This window comes from Mesoplodon mirus, assembly GCF_964341445.2.
Source record: "Mesoplodon mirus genome assembly, chromosome: 18".
In the NCBI taxonomy this organism is placed as follows: domain Eukaryota; kingdom Metazoa; phylum Chordata; class Mammalia; order Artiodactyla; family Ziphiidae; genus Mesoplodon; species Mesoplodon mirus.
Window position 1 is genome coordinate 47,433,865 of NC_138994.1, and position 17,602 is coordinate 47,451,466.

The 17,602-nt window shown below is 51.8% G+C and overlaps 3 protein-coding genes across 4 annotated transcripts; 2 read left to right on the top strand and 1 right to left on the bottom strand.

The window, feature by feature from the left end:
- Window positions 1-3,528: 3,528 nt before the first annotated feature.
- TM4SF5 (transmembrane 4 L six family member 5) lies at window positions 3,529-10,459 on the top strand. The gene is made up of 5 exons (XM_082604858.1): window positions 3,529-3,989; window positions 9,149-9,229; window positions 9,606-9,742; window positions 9,976-10,159; window positions 10,234-10,459. The coding sequence occupies exons 1-5, from the start codon at window positions 3,816-3,818 to the stop codon at window positions 10,246-10,248; spliced, it is 591 nt and encodes a 196-aa protein (XP_082460984.1). The 5' UTR covers window positions 3,529-3,815; the 3' UTR covers window positions 10,249-10,459.
- A 716-nt stretch (window positions 10,460-11,175) lies between these two features.
- Window positions 11,176-13,746, bottom strand: VMO1 (vitelline membrane outer layer 1 homolog). Of its 2 annotated transcripts, none has more exons than XM_082604247.1 (3): window positions 11,995-13,746; window positions 11,802-11,917; window positions 11,176-11,406 (listed from the first exon to the last, which is right to left on the bottom strand). In XM_082604247.1, the coding sequence occupies exons 1-3, from the start codon at window positions 12,178-12,180 to the stop codon at window positions 11,244-11,246; spliced, it is 465 nt and encodes a 154-aa protein (XP_082460373.1). In that variant the 5' UTR covers window positions 12,181-13,746; the 3' UTR covers window positions 11,176-11,243. The 2 variants fall into 2 exon arrangements, with proteins under 2 accessions (XP_082460373.1, XP_082460372.1); XM_082604246.1 differs by having other exon boundaries at window positions 11,176-11,541; window positions 11,995-13,159.
- A 117-nt stretch (window positions 13,747-13,863) lies between these two features.
- On the top strand, window positions 13,864-15,955 carry GLTPD2 (glycolipid transfer protein domain containing 2). Its single transcript, XM_082604934.1, is given in 4 exon segments — window positions 13,864-14,586; window positions 14,589-14,752; window positions 15,009-15,175; window positions 15,271-15,955. Coding segments are annotated over 4 exon segments (957 nt in total). The 5' UTR covers window positions 13,864-14,477; the 3' UTR covers window positions 15,788-15,955.
- The last annotated feature ends 1,647 nt before the right edge of the window (window positions 15,956-17,602 follow it).

The following is a 17,602-nucleotide window of genomic DNA, read 5'->3' on the forward strand; positions in this document are numbered from 1 at the left end:
TGGCTTAGATAATGGGGTCTGTGTCAGTCAGCTATTGCTGTGGAACAAAAAAATCCCACGAAGTCTTAGTGGCCTACAAATATCAGCATTTATTTCACTCATACATTGCTTTCACTCAACATTGGTTGAGTGAAACCAGTGTGTGGATTGGTTGGAGGTCAGCTGATGTAGGTTGGGATCTTGTATCTTACACCTTCCTTTTAACAGTGAGCTAACTCAGGCATGTTCTCCCGAAGCCCATAACTGGGTCTCACGCATGCAACTGTGAATCCCTGTACTCTCCAGCACAAGGCCCTGTCCACAGCAAGGGCTTAATGAATTCACCTCTGTGTCAAAAAAGACTCTTTAGGGAATTCCCTGGCAGCCCAATGGTTAGGACTCTGCGCTTTCACTGCCGAGTGCCTGGGTTCAACCCCTGGTCAGGGAGCTGAGATCCCACAAGACACACTGCAGGGCCAAAAAAACTACAGATTCAGTGCAATCTCTACCAAATTACCAATGGCACTTTTCACAGAACTAGAACAAAAAAAAACTTAACTTTTTTTTTTTTTTTTTTTTTTTTTTTGAGGTACGCGGGCCTCTCACTGTTGTGGCCTCTCCCGTTGCGGAGCTCAGGCTCCGGAGGCGCAGGCCCAGCGGCCATGGCTCACGGGCCCAGCCGCTCCGCGGCATGTGGGATCTTCCCGGACCGGGGTACGAACCCGTGTCCCCCGCATCGGAAGGCGGACTCTCAACCACTGCGCCACCAGGGAAGCCCCAAAAATCTTAACTTTTGTATGGAGAGACAAAAGACCCCAGATAGCCAAAGCCACAGTAATCAAGACAGTATGGTACTGGCACAAAAACAGAAATATAGATCAACGGAACAGGATAGAAAGCCCAGAGGTAAACCCACGCACATCTGGTCACCTTATCTTTGACAAAGGAGGCAAGAATATATAATGGAGAAAAGACAGCCTCTTCAATAGGTGGTGCTGGGAAAAATGGACAGATACGTGTAAAAGGATGAAATTAGAACACACCCTAACACCATACACAAAAATAAACTCAAAATGGATTAAAGATCTAAATGTCAGGCCAGACACTATAAAACTCTTAGAGGAAAATATAGGCAGAACACTCTATGACATAAATCACAGCAAGATCCTTTTTGACCCACCTTCTAGAGTAAGGGAAATAAAAACAAAAATAAACACATGGGACCTAATGAAACTTAAAAGCTTCTGTACAGCAAAGGAAACCATAAACAAGACGAAAAGACAACCCTCAGAATGGGAGAAAATATTTTCAAACGATGCAACCGACAAAGGATTAATCTCCAAAATATACAAGCAGCTCACGCAGCTCGATATCACAAAAACAAACAACCCAATCCAAAAATGGGCAGAAGACCTAAATAGACATTTCTTCAAAGAAGACATACATATGGCCAACAAATACATGAAAAGGTGCTCAACATCACTAATCATTAGAGAAATGCAAATCAAAACCACAGTGAGGTATCACCTCACACTGGTCAGAATGGCCATCATCAAAAAATCTACAAACAATAAATGCTGGAAAGGGTGTGGAGAAAAGGGAATCCTCCTGCACTGTTGGTGGGAATGTAAATTGATACAGCCACTATGGAGAACAGTATGGAGGTTCCTTAAAAAAGTAAAAATAGAACTACCATATGACCCAGCAATCCCACTACTGGGCATATACCCTGAGAAAACCATAATTCAGAAAGAGACATGCACCGCAATATTCATTGCAGCACTATTTACAATAGCCAGGACATGGAAGCAACCTAAATGTCCATAAACAGATGAATGAATAAAGAAGACGTGGCACATATATACAATGGAATATTACTCAGCCATAAAAAGGAACAAAATTGAGTTATTTGTAGTGAGGTGGATGGACCTAGAGTCTGTCATACAGAGTGAAGTAAGTCAGAAAGAGAAAAACAAATACCGTATGCTAATGCATATATATGGAATTTTAAAAAGTGGTACTGATGAACCTAGTGGCAGGGCAGGAAAAAAGACGCAGATGTAGAGAACGGACTTGAGGGCACAGGGTGGGGGAAGGGGAAGCTGGGATGAAGTGAGAGTAGCATTGACATATATACACGACCACATGTGAAATGGATGGCTAGTGGGAAGCTGCTGCATAGCACAAGGAGATCAACTCGATGCTTTGTGACAACCTAGAGAGATGGGATAGGAAGGGTGGGAGGGAGGGGATATGGGGATAATGGGGATATATGTATACATATAGCTGATTCACTTTGTTGTACAGCAGAAACTAACACAACATTGTAAAGCATTTATACTCCAATAAAGATGTGAAAAAAAATGCTGTTGTGTGCAGCTCAAAACAGAGGGAGGTTTAAAAAAAACAACAAAAAAAGACTCTTTACCCTGCAGTTGACAGAAACACAATGCAAACTGGTTCACATAATCAAAAGTTTCCAGGGACTGATCAGGCTTCAGGCATAGCTGGATCTACACGTTCACACGATGTCATCAAGACTTAGTCCTATGAATTCCTTAGCAGTCCAGTGGTTAGGACTCTGCGCTTCCACTGCTGAGGGCCCAGCTTCAATTCCTGGTCAGGGAACTAAGATCCCACAAGTGGGGGGCGGGCGTGGGCGGGTGACTTAGTCTCTCTCCATCTCTTGACTGGTCTTTCCTCTGGATTTTCTTCACTCTCCAGCAAGAAGGTGACGATATGCCACCAGCAACTGCAGCAGCGCAACAAAACCAGGAAATCTTTGACCTCAAATTGTCAACAACAAGAACCAGAAATTGGTTCCCACGGGACTGGCTTGCTGAATCAAACACAGAGGCCAGGGGGATGGATGCTTTAATCAGTGAGACCTGGGGCTTCCCCGGTGGCGCAGTGGTTGAGAGTCCGCCTGCCGATGCACGGGGCAGGGGTTCGTGCCCCGGTCCGGGAGGATCCCACACGCCGTGGAGCGGCTGGGCCCGTGAGCCATGGCCGCTGGGCCTGCGCGTCCGGAGCCTGTGCTCCACAGCGGGAGAGGCCACAGCAGTGAGAGGCCCGTGTACCGCAAAAAAAAAAAAAAAAAGACCTCAGTGGTGGTCTCAACAGGAAGATGGTTCAATAGACAGACATTAACAAGAAGAAACAAAAGGATAATGAACCTCCACCACCATCTTTAGTTTCTTTCCAGGAGGAACTCTCCCTATGGGACTAATAGGGCACCATACACTGGCTTAGTGTGTCCTCAGTTACAAATTGTTTCTCACGCTCACCTTGACCCTTTTTCTTTTTTCTTTTGGCCACCCCACGCGGCCTGCAGGATCTTAGTTCCCCAACCAGGGATCGAACCCAGGCCACAGGCAGTGAGGGTGCCGAGTCCTAATCACTGGACCGCCAGGGAACTCCCTAACCCATTTAATCCTCACCACCTGCCCACGAGCCAAGGGCATACCTTGGCTGTATACCCTCTGTAGAGATGAGGCAACTGAGACAGAGACATTAAGGGACTTGGCTAAGTCACAAAGCAGGAAAGGAGTAGACGTAGGTTCTGTGGAGAGGTGCGTGCAGAAAAAGAGGAAGAACACAAGTAGCCCAGGCAACGTCTCTGTGTGTCAAGGTCCCCAACCTCCTCCACCACATCCTCCCCTTTGCCCGCGTCTCTGCTGCAGCCCCGTGTCTCCTGCCTCCGTCCCTTATCATCAGCTACTGCCAGCTTCACCACACCTCCTCCTGGACCTTTGCTCGGGGCTTGTTTTTCCCTCTGGACCGGGGAACCTCCGGCTCACTTTCACTTGCTGCCCGTCCTTTCCAAGAGCCTCAGCATGTGCACGGGAAAGTGCGCCCGCTTCGTGGGGCTCTCCCTCATCCCCCTCTCCCTGGTCTGCATTGTGGCCAACACCCTCCTGCTAGTGCCCTATGGTCAGACCACCTGGATCAAGGACCACCTCAGCTTGCAAGTCTGGCTCATGGCTGGCTTCATCGGCGGGGGCCTGATGGTGAGAGGGCTGGCCAGGGCACACGGGCCAGGGGGCTGGGCGCCACTCTCCGGGGTCCTGAACAGGAGGGAGAGGGAGTGAGGGAAAAGGATGGCTGCCCGGGAAGGGACGGTGGTGGCTTGGTGGGGACCAGGAGCCCGCCCAGGCTGCCCCCAAACACTGAGCACTCTGTAGGGGAGGTTCTCAGCCCCAGGGTCCTGAGCTGAATGTCTGAGGGGGATGAGAAGGAAGGAGTCTTACTGCTCGAGACTCTTCCCTCCTGGGTAGGGAGTATGTCCTACCAGCCCCTCGCCATCCCCACTGCTGAGCAGATGCTGGGAACACCTCATTACAGGGGTTGAGGCAGAAGGAACAGCTGTTTCCATGGGAGGTTATCAGGTTAAGATAATAATGGGCTTCCTGCGGGTGTGGTTTACAGTGACAGTATCTGGAGCCAGGGAGTGATGTCGCAGATCAGTCTTTCTACCTATCAGCTCAGTGTCACCTCCCCCACTTCCATGTCCCTTCACTCTCCACCCAGGTTTCTGGATGCCCAGTGTGCTGGGCAGTAAGGATAAACTCAGAACCCGGGTCAGTATGGTGGAGAAGGGGTCCCCGTGGCTTCCTGGAGACTAGGATCTGTCAGGAGAAGTTGGGGAAGGGGAGACACAGACCTCCTGGACTTCCTAACCCCCATTCACCACCCCCCTCCCCATTCAGGGAACTTTTTTGTTGTTTTGTTTGTTTGTGCACCGCGTGGCATGCGGGTTCTTGGTTCCCCCACAAGGGATTGAAACTGTGCCCACTGTCTTAACCACTGGACTGCCAGGGAAGTCCCTAGGGGAACTTTCTGGAAGGTCAAGCGAATTTAACATCTTTATGGCATGAAGATAAAAGATCTACCCTGCACGCACGGTTCCCCACTTCTCAGGATGGCTGACTGATGAAATTCTCCGGGGGATGCCTCATCTTTGTCTCTTTCACTGGCCACAAGTCTGTTAGCTAATGGGGACACCTCTTCTCCTTTACCCAACAATCCCCTTACCCATCCAGGTCTTTCCTCCTACTCCCCCTCCCCCTCCCCCATGGATTTATGGCTGTTGGACTCCAGGCCATATCTCTGACCTCAACCCTCTCTGAGACGTCACACTCCTACCAGCCCCACCCTCCCCACCGCTGTCACATCACACCCCTCCTCCAGCCCAAACCACCACCACCTCCCCACGATCTTACTTGCCTGCTTCTGGGGAGACCCCCAAGGATGCCCCCCGCAACATGCTCATTCCCAGCTGCCCTCCGGCCTCCATGCTCTCAGCCACCCTGGAGAAGGTTCTCAAGTGTATTCACAGTTAATGCTATGCCACAGGGACACAGGCGAGGGCCCTGCACTCCCTGAAGCCGGTGTTTCTGCTGGAGAGACACACAGTAGCAAGGAAGCAAAAATGTACACCCCACAGGAGGAAAGGCTGCCTGTTTCATTGGCTGCTGTGTGCCAGGCGCCTAGGCCTGGATTAACAGGCACTGGATTAATAGTGAATGAACAAAGTAAACAGACGAGCGAGATGATCTCAGATAAAAGTAGGGACCATCAAGAAAACAAAGCAGGATGCTGTGTAAAGAGCTCCTGAGGCAAGGTGGGGGGCCACATTTTATAGCATTTTCAAGGAAGGCCTTGGTGAGGTGACTTCTGAACTGAGACCCAAAAGACAAAAAGAAGGAATCAGCATGGCAGACAGGTGAGTACAAAGTGTAAGGCAGGAAGAGGCCTGCACATCTCAGGGCTGGAGAGGCCGCCAGTGCAGCTGAGGTTTGAGGAAGTGAAATCGGAGGAGGGCAGAGGCCAGAGCACCTACACCCTTGAAAGGCACAGTGAGGAATTTGAATTTTATTATAAGTGCACAGAAAACTATTGAAGGACTTTTTACCTTTTTAAAAAGTCATACAGACAAATGCCCAGATCCTTAATATACAGCTCAGTGAATTTTTATAAAGGGAACACACCCATGTTCTGGGCACTCAGATCAAGATGTGGGTCATTACAAGAACCCCAGACATGCCTCCCACCAGGCCCTACCCCACACCAACAAGGGCCCCACTATCCTGACTTCTATCCCAGAGGTTAGTTTTGTCTGTTTAGCACTTTATATAAATGGAATCATACAGAATGGACACTTTTGTTCTGGCTTCTTGAGGTCAACATTATGTTTGTAAGTTTCACCCATATTGTTACACAGTGCTGTAGTTTATTATTTCTAATATTTACACAATTATTTCCATTGTGTAAGTATTACTACAATTTATTTAAACATTCTACTGTTGATGGACATTTGGATAGTTCCCAACTTGGGTTTATTCTAAATAATGCTCTATAAACATTCCTGTAAATGTCTTTAGGTGAATGTACGTTTGCATTTCTGTTGGATAGATACCTAGGAGTAAAACTGCTGATTCTTAAGGTATGCAAATGTTCAGTGCTAACAGATATTACCAAAGAGTTGTCTGAAGTACTTATGCCAATTGTATTCCCACCAGCAGAGGATGAGAGTTCTAGTTGCTCCATATCCCGCTGGATATGGCTGGCTGCTGGGTGGTGAGTAAACAATAGGAGATCAGCACTGGATGCAGAAAGAACAGACTGAGGTCACTACAGTTGTCCAGGGGCGATGATAGTGGCTTAGATGAGGCCAGTGGCCATGGAGATGGAGAAAATTAAACAGACTCGAGCTATAAACTCAGTGCTTCCTCCTGCCTTTTCAATTACTCTTCTCTTTTCAATGAGACGAGATAGCAGAGAGCAAGACAGACGAGTTCAGACAACAAAAGGAAACACTGTGGCTAGAAAAGTAAAAATCAGGGACTTCCCTGGTGGTCCCGTGGCTAAGACTCTGTGCTCCCAATGCAGGGGGCCCAGGTTCCATCCCTGGACGGGGAACTAAGATCCCACATGCTGCAACTAAAGATCCTGCGTGCTGCAACTAAGATCTGGTGCAGCCAAATAAATAAGTAAATATATTGTTTTTAAATCACAAACAGGGCTTCCCTGGTGGCACAGTGGTTAAGAATCCGCCTGCCAATGCAGGGGACACAATGCAGGGTTCGATCCCTGGTCCAGGAAGATCCCACATGCTGCAGAACAACTAAGCCCTGTACGCCACAACTACTGAGCCTGTGCTCTAGAGCCCGTGAGCCACAACTACTGAGCCCGCGTGCTGCAACTACTGAAGCCCACGTGCCTAGAGCCCGTGCTCCTCAACAAGAAAAGCCACCGCAGTAAGAAGCCTGCGCACCTCAACAAAGAGTAACCCCCACTCGTGGCAACTAGAGAAACCCTGTGCGCAGGAACAAAGACCCAACACAGCCAAAAATAAATAAATAAATTTATGAAGAAAACCACACAAACAGAGAGGTTGTTTGAAATTGGTAAATCCAAATTCCAGGTGTCTTTGGATCCAGGAGCTTCTGAGTAAGTGATGTAAACAGAAAGGCTAAGCAAGGGGGCCAGCATTAGCCCTAGACCTGCCATGAGACATGGAAGAGGGAAGAGTGTCTGGTGGAAAGTTCATTCAACTCTGCAGGTGTTTCTGTAAGGTCACCGTGGATGATATAATGGAACTAAAACTCTCAGCCCCTCCTTTGGAGAAGATCAAAATGCCGCCCTGTTGGTGTGTGCCAGACAAGGAAGACAGGGAGGCACAGATCCAGACAGCTGTGGAATTCCAGAGATGGGAAGACAGGCAAAGAACCTGGTCTGGTGCAACAAAGTTAAGGCTGGAGCCAAAAGTGAGATGCCTCGAACACCTTCCTGGAGTTCAGTCTTTTTGTTTTTGTTTTTGTTTTTGCGGTATGCGGGCCTCTCACTGTTGTGGCCTCTCCCGTTGTGGAGCACAGGCTCCGGACGCGCAGGCTCAGCAGCCATGGCTCACGGGCCCAGCCGCTCCGCGGCATGTGGGATCCTCCCGGACCGGGGTACGAACCCGTGTCCCCTGCATCGGCAGGCGGACTCTCAACCACTGTGCCACCAGGAAAGCCCCTGGAGTTCAGTCTTGATGGGCTACTCTTTGAGGAGACCCTAAAGGATTGGATCAGGGAAAAGACCAGTTGAAAGCTAAGTTTAATCTGGCGGTAGCAATGTAGAATGGAATGTAAGTTGGCACAGGGTAAGAGATACAAAAATCTAGTAGGGAGGCTGACCACATCCTTCTCATGGGAGGTGATTGGGGATTGACCGTGGGGAAGAAAAATGGACTGACAGATTCAAGAGCCATTGAAGGAAAAGTCCCAAAGACTTGAAGTCTGGCTAGGTGTGAAGGACTCAAGTTTTTAGGCCGGGGTGACCTGCAGGATATTTCCACTGATGGAGACAAGAAAGTCAAAGGGAGATGAATTAGGGGGAGGAAATTGTGAGATTAGTATGAGGCTGGATGAACTTAAGCTAAAACCAAGACATTCAAACGAACATACCCTTCAGGCAGTTAGATTTGAATGTGGAGGCATCAATTTAGGAGACAACAATTGTTAGAGGGAGCAGCTGATGCCCTGGAAGGGGATGGGCTCTCTGAGGAGGGCCACGGGAGAAAGAAAGACAAAGAGGATCAAGCTGTATCTTGGGGATTCCTACCCTTCCCGTCAGAGTCTTACATGCTCCTCCACCCTCCACCATAATCCCAGTTCGCCAGGCATTCCAACACCACTATTCCTTCCTGCTGCTGAGGGACTCTATAGTTATTGACCATTTACTCTGAGCAAGTCTTGACATCAAGGCAACCTGTTATTTCATTAAATCCTGAGAACAGCCCATTTTACAGAGGACAAAACTGAGACCCAGAGAGATGAATCAATTCACGGAGTGTGAAGTGAGCACAAGGTTGGCATTAAACCCAGGCCTCCTGACTCCCATTCAGTTCGGCACCTACTATATGCTGAGATTTATGGGGGATATAATGATATCACGCCCTATCCTCCTGGAGGCTACAATCTGGACAGAGATAAGTAGGCACATAAATATAGATAAATTTAAAGCAGAGCCCCACAGTGCTCCAGGAGAAGTAGAGATAAGGTCTCCCTATAGTCCAAATGGCTGAAGGCATCACAGGAAGCTTACCTCGTCACAATACAGGGTAAGCACTGATCCAAGTTGGGGACCTGGGTGACTCGCTATCACATCGACTCTGATCCCACAGGTACTGTGTCCAGGAATTTCCGCCGTCCGAGCAGGGGGCAAAGGCTGTTGTGGTGCAGGCTGCTGTGGGAATCGCTGCAGGGTAAGATGCAAGTTAAGACGGCACTCAGCATAGGTCTTTGAATCTGTCTTCGAAGAATCACACCTAAACCCCTCCACAGAATTCCCAGCTTCACGAGCTCCTCTGCAGAGTCCTAGGCTCCATCTTACCGCTCCCTCGCACCAGCAAATCTTAGGCTTCAGTGGGCCTGACCAGAGGGAACTACAATCCCCATGAACCTCCGCGGCCACTGGCTCTTAGAATTATCCGAACTCCAAGCCCTGGAGTTTGACGGGAAATGTATTTTTAACGAGACTGGCTAGAGCTCGGTAACAAAGGGCGGGGGGAGCTAGGCGCGCTTTGCCCACGAGTGGGGCGGGGACGGCCCAACTCACCTCTCCTCGCACTCTGTATCCAGATGCTGCGATCGGTCTTCTGCTCGGCGTTCGGGATGCTTGGTGCCATCTACTGCCTCTCGGTATCAGGAGCCGGGCTCCGAAATGGACCACAATGCTTAATCAACGGCTCCTGGGCATACCACTTCCAACAGACCGCGTAAGGCTCAGCCTGTATTCGCGCCCCCGCCCCCATTCTCTGCTACTGCCCACCTGCCTTTCCCACGTGGACCGAGAAACCTAGGTGGGACTCGGCTTCGAGACAGCTTCCTCCACGTGGGCCGAACGAGTCCTTCGCATATACCCCTCGGCGCCTGCGCGGGGCGGGGAGCCCCGAGGTGGGGCGCGCTCCGCGTGACCTCCTTCTCTCACGTGACCCTGCCCCGCCCGCAGAGGCTCCTACCTGCTCAACCGCACTCAGTGGAGCTCGTGCGTGGAGCCGCCTGGTATAGTCTACTGGAACGTGACGCTCTTCTCGCTGCTGGTGGCCGCCTCGTGCCTGGAGATTTTGCTGTGTGGGGTGCAGCTGGTGAACGCGTCCATTGGTGTCTTCTGCGGCGATTGTCGGAAGAAGGAGGTGGGACTGTGTGGGATGGAGCTGTCGAGGAAATCTATTTGCTCCCTGACTAAGCCCTCACTTTTTTCCCGCAGGGCGCCCCTCACTGAGGCTCCACGGACCTGGTCCGTCGCTCCTGGACACCCGCCTGCCCCCCCCCGCCCTGGAATAAACTATTTAGAGCTCTCTTCCGCGTCTCAGATTGTGCCCTTTACAAGGAGTGTCCGAAGGTCTCCACATACACCGTGGCTTGGGGCTCTCGTGTTTGGGACCCTTGCACCCCGCTTGTTGTTTCCTTAATAAATAGTTATTGAACTATTAGTGCACTGGAAATACTGTGTAAACAAGACAGGCAAGTTCTGTGCTCTTAGAGAATTTAACATTCCAGGGGTAGAAGATGGGCAATTTTTAAAAGAGGCAATAGATTATTTTAATTGGTGATAAGCACTTTTTAAAAACACGGAGGTAGTGGGATAGATATTGACTGATGGATGGACTTTTTTAATAAGATAAAGTCCAAGAAAGAGAAACTGGAGCTGAGATCTGGTGGATGGGCTAACCATCTGGACAGTTGGGGGATTCCAGGCAGAGAGGGCAGCAAGGACGAAGACCCTCAATGGGACTCAGTATACAGAAAAGCCACTGTTTGAGTTTTGGCGCAGGGGGGAAGGAAAACTATGGAAACAACATCTTAGCCTCCTAAGTTCTAGAAAATGAAACCTTAAGACAATATAGCATTGTCACCTCCTAATTTGGTAGAAGTTTCTTGATCTGGGGTCACTGGTGGTTCAGAAAGGAAACAACCTGGTCTCTTAATGGGGACGAGGTGTCTGCAGAGGCTCACAGAAAGGCAGGGACTTCCTTAACTTGTACGCAAAATTGTGTTTAAGTGTGTCTTTTCTGAACTATGGGTCAGTAACTTACAGTAGCTTGCCGTGGACTCCTGAGACCAAATCCTAATTGGGCCTGGCCCGATGCTAGGTTAGGAGGAAGATGGGGCTACGCAGTTTCCCACCCCTAAAACAAGCGACACCAAAGCCAAGACAGAGAAGCTTTAATAGCGGAGGTGGGACTAGGCTTGGGCTGGGAGAGGGCGGCGATGGTGTCAACTGCGGCAGCAGAAAAAGCGCGCGTCGTTAACAGCGGTGTCATCGAGGAGGCCTCTAGGCTGCTCGATCTTGATCTGCAAGCCGCACACTCCTTTAGGGCAAGGCTCACTCCAGTTTCCAAAGTCTCCCCAGGACAGACCGGGCCCCTGCAGCTCCGTGCTGTCGGAGCAGCGGAAGCGCACGTTGTTCGCAGCCGTGTTGTCCCAGTGGGTCACGGGGGCCTCCACGCGAAGCGAGAAAGCCACCAGGAGGCCGCCGCCGGGACACCACAGCGGCTCACTCCACGCGCCCCACCTGCGAGGGAAGCAGAGACGCGCGGTCTCCGCGGGCGCCCCCCACCCACCTCCAGCCGGACCCAGGCCTCGGGGCTTCCCAGTCAGGTGCTCCAGTCACCTGACCTCCACTGTGGTGGGGAGCTGGCAGTCTCCCACCCGCTTCCCAGGTCTAAACCTCCCCACAGCGCTGGAGGAACCTGCCTGTCGGTAGGGGATGCGTGTAATGGAGAGTAAGGGGCATACCCCGACCCTAGGGGATCCTCGGCCCTTGCCCCTCACCTTCCAGACTGGGACTCCACCACATGCGTGTTGAGCTCCGCATTCCCGCGCGCGCAGTGCAGCCGGATTCCGTTCAGAGCCGTGTCGTCGCCAGGAATGCCTTGGGGGGGCTCCACCTGGGCGGCGGAGGACGAGTCAGAAGACTGCCATCCTCTGCTGGGGTCCCCACCGAGACCTAGGCCTGAGCCCCTACCTTGAGCGAGAACCCGCTGGCGAAGAATCCGTCAGGACACATCTCTGGCCAGGCCCAGTCGCCCCAGGGCCCCCCGTTGGTTACCTCGATGACCAATGTGTAGCCGCTTGACGCATCTGCTCTTGCACGCCCGAAGCACGTCGCCCACAGCAGCAGAAGCAGCTTGGCTCCCGCGCCCCGCTCCATCCCGCAGCCTCTGTGAGCCCAGGCCCTTTGTGCAGGTGTATACCACCTTTGCCCTAAGAGGGCTCCGATTGCGGAAGGGCCACCTGGATCAAGTGACACTCAAAACTAATCCGTTCCGGAAGCCTACAAACTTGTTTCTCAGCTCAGGGAGACTGACGCTCCCAGCGCCAGAGGGGGAGGGGCAGCAAGAACCCACGGGTTTAAATAACCACCAACCTACCGAATGTTTACAGACTATAGGCCACGAATCGTGGTTAGTGTTTTGCTGGCATGTTTTATTTAATCCACACAACAATTTTAGGAGGTGAGAATTACGATTCCTATTCTGCCAGTGAGGGAACTAGGGCTGCGAAATTGCAAGCGACTTGCCTAAGGTCACAGTCAGCAAGCCAGGGAACATTCCAGCACTAGGAAATGGGGAACCCACGGCTAGGGATGGAAGTGATGGTTCCAGAATCCCACTGGACAGGGACCCCAGGGACCTCCAGGATGTGAGGGAGCATCGGAGTGAGACAGAGTAAGAATCCATGAACTGTGAGAGCTGGGAAGCATCTTGTGAGTGATTGGGGCCCCGACTCCTTGAGAATATGGGACATCCCTTCCCCTCAAAAGAAAATGTACACAGAGACAGGAACAGTTTTAAAAAGTTTATGGACGGAACTGAGAACAGGAGAGCGATTTCTTTCATTGCTTCCTGTAGCCTTTCCCTCAATGTTTTTCCCCCTGTGACCACCAGGGGGACTCCTAATTTAAAAAAAAAAATTTTGTTGTGGGGAGTACCACCCCTGATTTGCCTGCCCTGCATACACATTCCTTTGTCTATTCAATATTACTTATTTAAAAATAATGTGTTTTGGCCCAGGCAATATTCTAAATGCTAAATAGAGCAGCCACCAAGAAAAGGCCCCTGTCTTCATCAGAGCTCACATTCCAGTGGGGGAGACAGATGATAAATTCTCCAATGGACCCTGAGCTCTGTGAAGGCACATTTGTCTTCATGGGGCCTAGTACAGGGCCTGGCATGTGGAGGTAGTTAATAAAGGTTGGTTTGATGAATGACTGAGGAATCAATTTGGAGATTAAAAAATGTAAACTACAAAAATATAAAAGGTGACAGCCTAAACTATATAATTGAGACCTCAGGCATCCAGATTAAGATAAGGTCCCCTGGGCTTCCCACATGGTGCAGTGGTTGAGAATCCGCCTGCCAATGCAGGGGACATGGGTTCGAGCCCTGGTCCGGGAAGATCCCACATGCCGCGGAGCAACTAAGCCTGTGTGCCACAACTACTGAGCCTGCACTCTAGAGCCCGCGAGCCACAACTACTGAGCCCTCGTGCCACAACTACTGTAGCCCGCGCGCCTAGAGCCCGTGCTCCACAACAAGAGAAGCCACCACAATGAGAAGCCCACGTGCCGCAACGAAGAGTAGCACTGGCTCACTGCAACTAGAGAAAGCCCGCGTGCAGCAACGAAGACCCAACGCAGCCAAAAAATAAATTAATAAAATAAAAATAATAAGATAAGGTCCCTTGGGGACAGGATAGAGAATTTAGAAGTGGGTGTTCTCTGAATCCCAGGTGCCCCATGCTTGAACTTAAAAGGCAATATTTATGGGCTTCCCTGGTGGCGCAGTGGTTGAGAGTCCGCCTGCCGATGCAGGGGACATGGGTTCGTGCCCCAGTCCGGGAAGATCCCACATGCCGTGTCTTGGCTAGGCTCGTGAGCCATGGCCGCTGGGCCTGCGCGTCCAGAGCCTGTGCCCTGCAACGGGAGAGGCCACAACAGTGAGAGGCCCACGTACCACAAAAAAATAAATAAATAAAAGGTAAGATTTATGGAGCAATTGTAGTAAGCTTTTCCATTTACAGTGTTTGCACATACAATATCATTTAATCCTCACATGAAGCCTGCAAAAGAACATATTATTATCCTCAATGTACAGTGGAAGGAACTCAGGCCCAGAGTCAACTTAGGGTCCACCATTGCTCAGTGGGGGAGGTTCTGACCTCAGCCTCTCCTCACAATACCCAGGCTTCCTCTTACTACAACCTGGCCTTACAGGAAAGGGAAATGTACTGACGTGTCACTGCTACTGAATCCCCCAAATCCTCTTCATCCAGTCCTTCTCTCCTCAGATGCTGCCCTCTGGGGCAAAGGGCACAGGAGAGGGGGACTTAGTAGGTTAATTATTAACCCTTTGCGCCTCAGGCACTGCGGCTTCTCTCCCCTCCTGGAGGCGAAGGGACAAGGCCTGGCGAGGGGCTGGTGAGGGGGCGGTGGTCCCTGCAGCAGCCATGCGAGTCGCACTGCCTCAGCCGGTCCCTCGGCGCTGGTTGCGCAGTGCGATTCCTCTTGCTGTCTTCACACTACTGCTTGTTTATCTCTGGGATCGGAGCCTCCGTGAGTACCCCTTCCCTCACCTGCTCTGGGAGGAACCGGGGAATCCAGGCCCTTGAGACCTAAGGTCTCTCCTCAAGCCCTCGCTGCTCTTTCACTTCCCTCAGGTGCCCTCTCAGGCTGCAGCTCTGGGGCCCAGTCCTGCATTGCCAGGGAACCGCCTCCTTTCCAGGTATGCTCCCGGAAGGGCTGGGACTGGGAACTCCAGGTAGGACCCTGAGCAGGGGGAAGTGGACCAGGCTGAGGATCTGATGAAGGGCAGGCCCTCCTCCTCCTCTCCCTTCTCCCGTCAGAAGCTGAGAATACAGCAAGAGGGACACCATCTAGATCTTAGGAATAATTTCTTCAGAACCCAACTGGGCTGTTTGGCGAACCCAGCAAGCTAGGGATTCTGCTCCCACTCCTTTCCCCTCCTCTCTCACCCCCAGGTCCCGCAACAGTCGGGACCCTTGGAGGCCCCGGAATGGGAAGAGCCTCAGTGTCTGGGCCCTCAGGGGATGCTGGGCCGCATGATGAGGCCGTTCCGCGCCAGTCTGAACTCGGAAAGGGATGTGGAGTTGTCGCAGTACCTGGCAGGATGGAGGGAGCTAGTCCGGTGAGTGGTCCCCCCCCCCCATCCAGTCCCCGCCTCTTTGTGGCTCCATCGCCCTCTCTCATGCCTTCCTACCCTTCCCACCATCACACACACAGGTTCCTAACTCCCCTCGGCTCCATCTTCGCGTTTGCCACAAGTGAGGCCTCCGCCAAAGTGACAGCCCTCGAGGCTCTGGTGCGCGGCCCAGAGGCCGCGCACTACAAGTCGCTGGCGACCATGGTGGCGTGGGAGCGGCCCGGGATCGCCCCACGACTCTCGGCCGAGTCCCCGGGCTCACTGACGATGCTCTTACTGCACCGTGCGCTACGCTGGTCCCAGCTCTGCCTCCACCGGGTGGCGACCGGGATGCTCGGAGGCCCGGACGCTGGCGCTCAGTGCAGCGACGCCTACGGCACGGCCCTGGCTCCGCACCACCCCTGGATCGTCCGTCAGGCCGCCCACCTCGCATTCCTCGCCTTCCCGGGTCGCGGCCGCTTGCTCGAGCTGGCGTGTCCGGGTTCCAAAGAGGCGGAGGCGCGGAACGCGCTGGTCCGGGCCGCGGGCACCCTAGAGGACGTCTACAACCGTACTCAGGGATTGCTGGCCGACGGCGGCCTGCTCGAGCTGGCCTGACGCCTACCGGCCGGAGGAACTAAGCACCCTGGGGAGGGGTCGGTGCAGCTCCAGGTTGAGCCCTTGGCCCCGCCTCCCGGTGCCGGGGGCGTGGTCGCATATACTCCGCTTCCTTGGTGACGTCACCACCCCTGGAGGCTCACCTCGTTAGGGGTGCGTTTTTTAGACCCTGCCTCTATCCGCAATCTCCGGGAGAAGGGAGGAGCTGTGGGGAATAAAAAGTATTCTTTGGGACTTCCCTGGTGGCAGTGGTTGAGGATCCGCCTGCCAATGCAGGGGACCCGGGTTTGAGCCCTGGTCCGGGAAGATCCCACATGCAGCGGAGCAACTAAGCCCGCGAGCCACAACTACTGAGCCTGTGCTCTAGAGCAGCGAACCACGACTGCTGAGCCCACAGGCCTAGAGCCCTTGCTCGGCCACAAGGGAAGCCACCGCAGTGAGAAGCCTGCACGGCAAGGAAGAGTAGCCCCTGCTCGCCGCAAGTAGAGAAAAGCCCGTGCACAGCAATGAAGACCCAATGCAGCCTAAAATAAATAAATAAATAAATTTATTTATTTTTAAAAAAGTATTCTTTGGTAGCCGTCGATTAAGGGCGTTTTGTGTGATGACAGCAGGCGCTTAAGGGAAACAGGAAAAAATAGATGTGGGAAGATGTGTCATCCCTGTTTCCGGCCGCCGAGAGACTCACGCTACCCCTGGCCTATGTCAACCACTCCTACAGCTTCAGTTGCCAACTACATGCCAAGTCTCCAGACCAGACCTGTCCCCTGAGCTGCAGCCCCCATAAAGCGAACTCTTTCCTGGACACCTCCACAGACACCACAAATGCAACACATCCAACACGAATCCAGTCACCGCCTCCCAGAACTGCACCTCTTCTTGTGTTTCCTATCTCAATAAATGACACCCTTTCCTGACAACTACCCAAGGCTAAAACCTGTGCGTCTTGCCTCACGCCAAGCAGGTGCTCAGCTCAGTAATGTATGTTTATTAAATGACTCCACTCCCACAATAGTAAACAAAGTTACACACTGATAATTCCCAAATTATAACTCCAACCCACTTTCCCCTGGACTCCAGAATACTATATATCACTTCCTTATTCCACATCTCCACTTGGATTTCAACTAGAGATAGCAAACTTAACAAGTCCAAAACTGAGCTTCCGATATTCCCTCCTCCCAAAATACCCCACAGTCCTCGCTAGCTCAGTAAACGACAATTCCACTCTTCCAGGTCCTTAAGCCAAAACCCTTGCAGTCATCCTGACTCTTTGGTTTCTCTTTCATCTTACCCACCTCCAAGCAGTCAGAATCTATTTCTCACTGTCTCCACTGCTACCAACCTTGTCAAGTCAACTTCATCTATCACCTGGATTATTGCAATAGCCTCCTAATGGTTTCTCTCTCCCATACTTTGCGTCCCTACAGTGTATTTTCAATAGAGGAGCCAAAGCGATCTTTAAAATTTAAAGCAGGGCTTCCCTGGTGGCGCAGTGGTTGGGAGTCCGCCTGCCGATGCAGGGGACGCGGGTTCGTGCCCCGGTCCGGGAGGATCCCACATGCCGTGGAGTGGCTGGGCCCGTTGGCCATGGCCACTGAGCCTGTGCGTCCGGAGCCTGTGCTCCGCAGCGGGAGAGGCCACAGCAGTGAGAGGCCCGCGTAACGCAAAAAAAAAAAAAAAAAAAAAAAAAAATTAAAGCATATCATGTCACTTCCCTGCTCAAAACTTTCCAATGGCTTCCAATTGCAGGAAATTTTCTGGATGGTATTTTCAGTTGAGAATGATGAAAAGCTTCTCAAAGGCCCTGTGTGA